The sequence below is a fragment of the Quercus lobata genome, chromosome 7 (genome assembly GCF_001633185.2).
Source record: "Quercus lobata isolate SW786 chromosome 7, ValleyOak3.0 Primary Assembly, whole genome shotgun sequence".
Classification (NCBI taxonomy): domain Eukaryota; kingdom Viridiplantae; phylum Streptophyta; class Magnoliopsida; order Fagales; family Fagaceae; genus Quercus; species Quercus lobata.
Window position 1 is genome coordinate 16008306 of NC_044910.1, and position 8324 is coordinate 16016629.

Sequence of the window (8324 nt, forward strand, 5' to 3'; positions counted from 1 at the left end):
ACATGGACAAGACGTGACACGTGACAACAATTTTTGATAAGTAAGACATGATATGGTGGGATACGACAATTAATTATATATATAAACTTTAGGTGTACTTTAGTTTAAGTTTTCAAAATAAATAACAACTATCAAAATCTTTAAAAAAACGTACCTAAAATAAAGAATTTTTATATTTGGCGTAATTCTTTGTGATGTTGCACCAAATCACAATGTTTTAAAGGCATAATATTCTAAAAATCTATTGAAATTCTGATTGTTGGATTACATATTTTTGGTACTCTTAATATGCACATCAAATTTTGTGTTAATCGGATGGTTTTTACTCTTTGATCCACAAACTCATGATATTTTGTATTAAAAACTGAAATTTAAACATTCTATGATGAGATAGTTATTGATTTCCCATCATCTTGATACTTTGCAAGTATTGATGGAGGGTATGGGGAGAGAGTGTAATTCAAGGTTGATTTGTCAAAATATTCTTTCAATGAAAGTTATGAAGTGATGTAGCATCACATAGACTTCACATTGGATGTCTGGTAATATTTTTGTGTGTATATATTATTTATTAATTAATGGCTGATAACTTTAAGTAATCTGTAGAAAGTCAAATACTTTTGTAGTTCTAAGGGTAGGAATTTTTGATAGGGTGTGACACTAGTAGACTCCTAGAAAAGGCTCTTTCCAACCATTCTTCTCTTGGAAACTACAAGCCAAAAAATGCCTATTGCCCTTTTTGTTTATTTTGTGAACAATAATTCACCCTCTAACCCTTTTCTTTTTTTTGATGAACTTTTCACCCTCTGTTCCACAATGAGTCTGTTTTCTCCATTTTTGTTTGTCCCATTATAAAAGCTAAAAAGTTTTTCTACAAAGGGAAAAAAAAGTTAATAGTCTAATGAGCCTCTAGGAGCTAAGAATTTTTCTCAAACTATGCATGAGTTTTCTGACTTCATTTCAGCTCATTTTTTGATGGATTTACCCTTGGAAGTGGGCTCTTTTACAGATTTAGAATAATTTCTTGGAATGTTAGGGGGTTGAATGATAATGACAAATAAATTTGGGTAAGGAATATGATCAAGTCTTGGAGGCATGTATTGTTTTCTTATTGGAAACTAAAATGGATATAATAAACAGAAGCGTGATTCAGAGTTTGTGGGGCTGCCAGCATTTGGACTGGTTATTTCTAGGGTCTATTGGGTTCTTTTGGTGGTGTCTTAGTGATGTGGGATAGAAGGGTAGCAGACAAAATGGAGGAAGCAGTAGGTCGTTTTTCTATGTCCTGTAAGTTCAAGAATGTGGTTGACAATTTTGAGTGGGCCTAATTCTGATAGAGGCAAAGACTTCTGTGGGATGCATTGGCTGGATTAGAAGTTGGTAGAATGTGCCATGGTCCTTGGTGATGAGTATTTTACCCCTGCTATGCATGAGTTTTCAGACTTCATTGCAAATCTTTGCTTAATAGATTTACTTATGGAAGGGGGTGCTTTCACTTGGTCTAATTCATGTGAGAATGCTTCGAGATCTAGGCTCGATAGATTTCTCGTCACATGATTGGGAGGAGAAATTTCTGAATGTATGACAATGCCAAATGGCAAGGCTACTCTCGGATCATTTCCCGGCTATGTTAGAAGGGTGTAATTTTCAGAGGGGTAGTAGGCCATTAAAATTTGAGAACGCGTGGCTGAAGGCAGAGGGGTTGGTGGAGAAAGTGAGTTCTTGGTGGGAATCTGATGGAGTCATGGAAGATTAATTGCTCTTGCTTTGCAAATTCGCCTATTCAAGAATTATTTTATTCGGTCCTTGTGTGAAGTCCAATTGAAGTGAAAGTCGTGCCATTTTAATGGTCTAAGTATGAGTCCTTTTTGGGTTAAAACAGTTTTTAATTTGGGTTTTTATTTTATTAGTTATGGTCAGTTTCATATTGAGTGGCAAATCTGTAATTTCTGCAATTCCTGTGAATTAAGGGTATTTTGGTAATTTAGTTGTGTCTAAAATCTTCTAAGGTATTCTAAATATCTTAGGTTTATTTACTTTGGTTCAAGTTAATATTTATTAGTAGGAATCCTATTACTACTAGTACAAGTAAGAGTCTTTATATATATTGTGCTCAATGTATTCAAAGAAAAGATAATGGGTTGATTAATAAAATTGAGTATTTTGAGCAATAGGCACGTTGGCCTTTGTTGTTCATTTCTCCTTCCCTCTTCTCTTTCTTTTGTCTTCTTTCTTTCTTTTGTCTTCTTTCATTCTTTCTCTCTAATTCTTCTTCTTTCCTAACCCTAAACCCACCACAACTGAATGTAGGGAAATCCCTAATTTGTCCTACATCAGAATCCTATCAGTTTCAGGGATCTCCTAGTTATAGAATTGCTAACAAACTGAGAGCCCTGAAAAATGATATGAAGAAATGGAATGAGGAAGAAATTGGAAATGTGGAGAGAAATTTTTTTTTTTATTGAAGGCCCTTAGTGAGTTGGATTCTGCTGAGGAAACTTGTTCTCTATCTGATTAGGAGAAATTAGAAAAGGACTGACTCAGAAGTGAGCTGGAAAAGACAATCCTTATGGAGGAAATTTGTTGGAGGATGGCAGAAATGCTAAAATTTTCCATCACATTGTGAATTCTCATAGAAGGTTTAACACCATAGATAATCTTTTGGTGGATGGTGTATTGACTTTATAGTGCATTTCTCAGTTCTATGAGGAGGTGTACACTGAAAATGGAGTGTGACGACTTGTGCTAGAAGATGTGGAGTTCTATAGGATACCAGTGGAGGAAGCAGCTTGGTTGGATAGGCCATTTGACGATGACGAGGTGTTTGGAGTGATTCAAGGTTATAATGGTGATAAGCTTCCAGGCCCAGATGGTTTGTCTATGGCTTTCTTTTAGTCTTGCTGGCATATCTTAAAAGTGGATATTATGGAGTTATTTCAAAATTTCCATACACATGCTGTTTTTGAGAAGAGTCTGAATGTGTATTTCCTTACTCTCATTCCCAAGAAAGTTAATGCTTTGGATGTGAGAGATTTCAAACTTCTTAGTCTGGTGGGTGTATTTTATAAAATCATTGCTAAGGTGTTGGCTAATAGGCTTAGGAGGGTGTTGCTTAGAATTATTTTGGAGTCCCAAAATGCTTTTGTGATAGATAGGCAGATCTTTGACTCGGTCTTATTGCAAATGAATGTTTAGACAGTAGGCTGAAGGTAGGGGTCCCAGGAGTGCTGTGTAAATTGGATGTAGAGAAAGCCTTTAATCGTCTGTGGTGGGATTTCCTTATTATATGCTTCAGCAGTGTGGATTTTCTGAAAAATGGAGGAAGTGGATCATGTTTTGTATATCCACTATGCGCTTTTCCATATTGATTAATGGTAGTCCTAGCAGTTTCTTTAGGAGCTATATAGGGCTACGTCAAGGAGACTCTCTTTCCCCTCTTTCCCCGATGTCATTTGGCATAGTGATGGAGGCTTGTAGTTGCATGTTGGATGCAGCTGTTAGAGATGGGCTTATATCGGGCTTTTCAATCAGCACTGCAGCTAATAACTCTATGATGGTGTCTCATCTTTTGTTTGCAGATGACACCTTAATTTTTTGTGATGCCAACTTGAGTCAATTAGTAAAATTGCGTGGCATTCTATCAATGTTTGAGACAGTATCAGGGTTGAAGATTAATTTGGGCAAATCAGAGTTGGTTCTAGTTGGGGATGTGAACAATATGGGAGAGCTAGTAGCTTTGCTGGGATGTAGACAAGCATTGCTTCCGGTGAAATATTTGGGTCTTCCCTTGGGTGCTAAATTGAAGGAGAGGACGATTTGGAACCCCATACTTGAGAAACTGGAGTGAAGATTAGCAGGTGGAAGCTGTCATACTTGTCTAAGGGGTTAGATAACACTAATTAAAAGTACTCTCTCAAGTTTACCTACTTATTTCCTCTCTCTTTCCTATTCCGGTGGAGGTGGCTAATCGCATTGAAAAGCTACAGAGAGACTTCTTATGGAGTGGGATTGGTGAGGATCCTAAACTCCATTTAGTTAATTTCTCAAGTTTGTGAGCCTGTTCAGAATGGGGGAAAGAGAAGAGGGGGGGGGGGGGGGGATGGTTGGGTATAGAAACTTGAGAAGATTCAATTTAGGGAAATGGTTGTGGAGATATGGGACTGAGAGGGAGTTGATTTGGAGGAGAGTTATAGAGGCGAAGTATGGGAGTGATTGGGGTTGGGGGGGGGGGGGGATGATGCACTAAAGGTGTGTCAGGTCCTTGTGGTATTAGTCTTTGGAAATCCATAAGACAGGAATGGTTTACTTTTTCTCATTTTCTACAGTTTGACGTGGGGGATGGTACTAGAGTGAAGTTCTGGCAAGATCTGTGGTGTGGAGATTGCCCACTTAAAGTGGCTTTCTTGGAGTTATATAGTATCAGTTGTGATAAAGATTCCTTAGTAGCAGAGGTTATGCAACACTCTACTGGGGTGATTCATTGGGATGTCCACTTCTCTAGACCCATCCATGATTGGGAGTCGGAATCGTTGGTTGGTTTTATGGAACTAATCTATTCCAGGCCTGTGAGGGATGCAGGGTTTGATAAACTTTGTTTTACATTTTTAGATATGTTGGAACATTGTAATTTGAGGTCTTGACTGTATTGCTTCCTAAGTACACACCAGGTGTACTTCAGTTTATTTTCTTTCAATAAAATTTTCGTTATCTGTCCCAAAAAAAAAAAAAAAAAAGGGATTGGGAGGATCACTTCCCAAATATTTTTTAACAAAGGCTTGCCTAGACTACATTTGGACCACTTTCAGAACTTAAAGGGTGCAATCTATAGTTTAGACAAGTTGTTATATAATTTATTTGAGTTTAATATTGTGCAGCATTTAAATGTTTCTTCTATATGTTTAGTAGATACATCATAAATTTATATTTAGCAACTACTTTGCTGCTATGAAATTGACTGTTTCTAGCTCTGCAGGTTGCCCGGGGCCAGATTGAGCAGGCAAGTAATGTGAGGAAGAGGCTAGCATCACCCCCTATTCCTAGTACTCTGACCAGCACCATGAACGCTACAACAGAGGCAACAAGGGTTGTAGAGCACAATATGCCTCAGCCTGTGGCTCCTTTTGTGCCACTCAGAAATTCTGAAGATGAGAACAAGAAAGCAGCTGCTGCCGCTGTTGCTGCTAAGCTTGCTGCCTCTGCATCGTCTGCACAGATGCTTACATCTGTTCTTTCTTCCCTTGTTGCAGAAGAAGCTGCCTCCATGAATGGAAGCATAATTTCAACTGGATTTAGTTCAGGGCTACCAATGTTCTCTCCAGAAAAACGGCCCAAACTTGAGAAACCACTGCCTGTTTCTGATGTTAGCAGTTCTGATGTCAGCAGCACAACCTATTTTACCCCTCTACAACAACAATCTCTGACTAATGTGCCACCAGCACCATCTACTAGCATGCAACCCATTTCCCAAACCAACCAGATGCAAAGTCCCTTTGCAGCTCTACCACCACCGCCACCTCCACCACCACCCTTATCTCCTGCAACACCACCTACGAGTCAGTATGTCCAATCTGCTGGTATGGTTGTGATGCCTTATGGGTATGGAGCAAATACTCTACCACCTCCACCTCCTCTTCCTCCACATGTTTCAATGAGTATGGCAAGGCCTGGTCCCCAGCCATCAGGACAGCAACAGCAACAGTCAGCTACTGGAGGATTTTATCGGCCACCAGGTATTGGGTTCTATGGGCAAGGTCATCAGCCAACAACACCTCCAGTTCATCGACAGTGAGTTTCCATTAAAATCATTGGACTAGAGGTATGGTATTCTGTGGGGCCTCTGGAAACGTGTATTATGGGCACAGGCATCAGTGCCAAAACCTTGGCTGTAAGTTCCTCCTGAAATCACATAGGCTATAGTGTCTTTGCAGAGGCACTGTGTTATTATGTAAAGTATTAGAAATTTAGTGATTTTTCTAGATTTTATTTGAATGCCTGCTGAACTCATTTCCCCAATCCCATTAGTGCATGGGATCCTTTGATGCCTCCCATACTGGTAAAGAAGTTATGTGACAGCGATACTTCAATTGTAGATGTTTTCTAGTACTTGCTGCAGTGTACCTTCTCTGACTGCATAAGCAGCGAGGCTATGAGCAACAAAGAACCTGACTGGAGTTTCACTAATGTGTGCATGCTAAACAAAATTGCATGGGCTTTTGTATTCTTATTGGGATGGGACCTATTTAAGCTGCGTCCAGGAAGCTGTGACTAATTAAATGTTCCTATCAACCCCTGTCAGTCATCAGCTTTCTTGGATGGAGCCTCTGGGAAATTATCTTGTAGACTTCATCTTTCATATGAGCATGCTCAGTTTGGCTGCATCAAGAGAAATTGATATGAGTAAAATGGTAGCTACTGTAATTATAATGCTAAATTTTCTCTTCAAAGGGGAAGAAAAACTATACTTTTTAGTGCATTTGATCTCAACTAATGTCTCCTAGTAGAGAAAGTACTATGATTCTACTGTCTCCACTTCAGTTATCAGAAGATTCTTATGAATCTCTCAGTTAAGTTGTATTTCTGGTAATTCGTTCCTTAAAAGAGGCGCAAGTTAATCTTTGTCTATCACTGTTTTCGGCCTCTCTGTTTCCAAAAAAAAAAAGTAAAAAAGAAAAAAAAAAAAAAACTAATTCCTCAGCACAATCAGCACGATCAAAAAATAGAGAGGGAGGTACTTTGCCCCCCACAAAAAAAGTGGTAGACTAAAGAAACATGGCCTTGTGATCTTTCAAAGGGTTTTGAATTCATCTTCTACTGTCCGATTCTCAAAATGCTGGAATAGGATTAAATGAAACAATTTGCATGAAGTTGACAAAGTAGGACACCTTTAATTTTAGGCGAATATTGGTCCTTCAAGTTTACCATGTGTACACAATTGGTCCTTCAAGTTTGAAACGTGCGCAATTGGTCTCTTAAGTTTTTAAAATAAGCAATATAAGTCGTTTTACTAATTGCCATTAACGGTATTACTTATGTGGCTAACAGATAATGACTTGGCATTTTATTTTAATGATGTGGCATATTTTAATTAAAAAATTACAAATTAAAATTACAAAAACAAGTCCTAGCATTTTTTTTTTTGGGCGTAAATTGGGATTTTATTAAATATAAACAGAAAAACACTTTAAAAAGTCTTACAACACCATATACTTCACAGCCCAACTGGGCTGATAAAGATACACACACTAACAAGGCATATATTAACACAACAACTACATAAAACTGCAACAAGATACAGAAACAGAGTAAACTAAAATAATTAAACATTTGCAGACACTCCACAGAATGAAACAAAATCCATGGAATCTCAGTAGAGGCATAACAGCAAAAAAGCAGGGCATGTATCATATAGCACTTCGTAGTATCTTTGCTTCTCTTTTGTTGTTTCTTTCTTTTATTTTCTCTAAATGTTTGATTTGGTTTGTGTTTTGTGGGTGAGGGTTAAAACTCAAATGGGTTTTGTTTTCTGGGTTTGAGATTCTATTTTTATGAATTTTGTTTTGTTAGTGGGGTTAAATTCAACTAGGTTTTATTTTATTTGAAACAAGAAGACCACCAAAACAGCAAAACAGTAAACACCAAAACAAAAAAAACAAAAAAAATGAAGAAGAAGACCTTAGACCACCAGTGTATGGGTTCGTGCAAGAGAGATAAGAAATAAAAAGAAAAAGAAGAAAGAAGAAGACAATCAATGGGTTTTGTGCAAGAGTCGGAAGAAAAAAAATGTCATTTAGAAGAGAAGAAGAAGTTGTATTTGTTCACATAAGTGGGTCCCACGAATTTTGATATATTTACATTTGGGTAAAAAAAAAAGTTTTTTTTTTTTTTTGGTACCATTGTAAAAAAAGTTTCTCATGTGTACTTTTAATTTGTAATTTTTTAATTAAAATATGTCACATCATTAAAATAAAATATCAAGTCATTGTCCGTTAGCTACATAAGTAATACCGTTAATGGCAATTAGTAAAAGAACTTATATTGCTCATTTTACAAACTTGAGGGACCAATTGCGCACGCTTCAAACTTGAAGGACCAATTGCGCACATAGGGTAAACTTGAGGGATCAATATTGTAGTTTCGCCTTAATTTTACTAGGATAAGTCTCGTGGTCTGGTAGGTCTTTACACATTTGTATGAAGCAACGTCTTCGTCGATACTATCTCTAGAGCTTGTAAGACCGCGACTGATCCTCAAAGGAATGAATGGAAAAAGCAGCATGTCGTATCAATGTGAAATTCTGAGAATATTTTATTCTTAGCGGATCGGTT

At 37.5% G+C, this 8324-nt stretch overlaps 1 protein-coding gene across 2 annotated transcripts in view; it reads left to right on the forward strand.

Moving 5' to 3' along the window:
- The window catches only part of LOC115953107 (regulation of nuclear pre-mRNA domain-containing protein 1B-like), a 33513-nt gene extending 27030 nt beyond the window's left edge, over positions 1 to 6483 (forward strand). For both annotated transcript variants that reach the window (XM_031070610.1, XM_031070609.1), the window contains exon 9: positions 4973 to 6483. In XM_031070610.1, the coding sequence (XP_030926470.1) occupies positions 4973 to 5788 (816 nt within the window). In that variant the 3' untranslated portion in view covers positions 5789 to 6483. The remainder of the gene's footprint in view (positions 1 to 4972) is intronic.
- The last annotated feature ends 1841 nt before the right edge of the window (positions 6484 to 8324 follow it).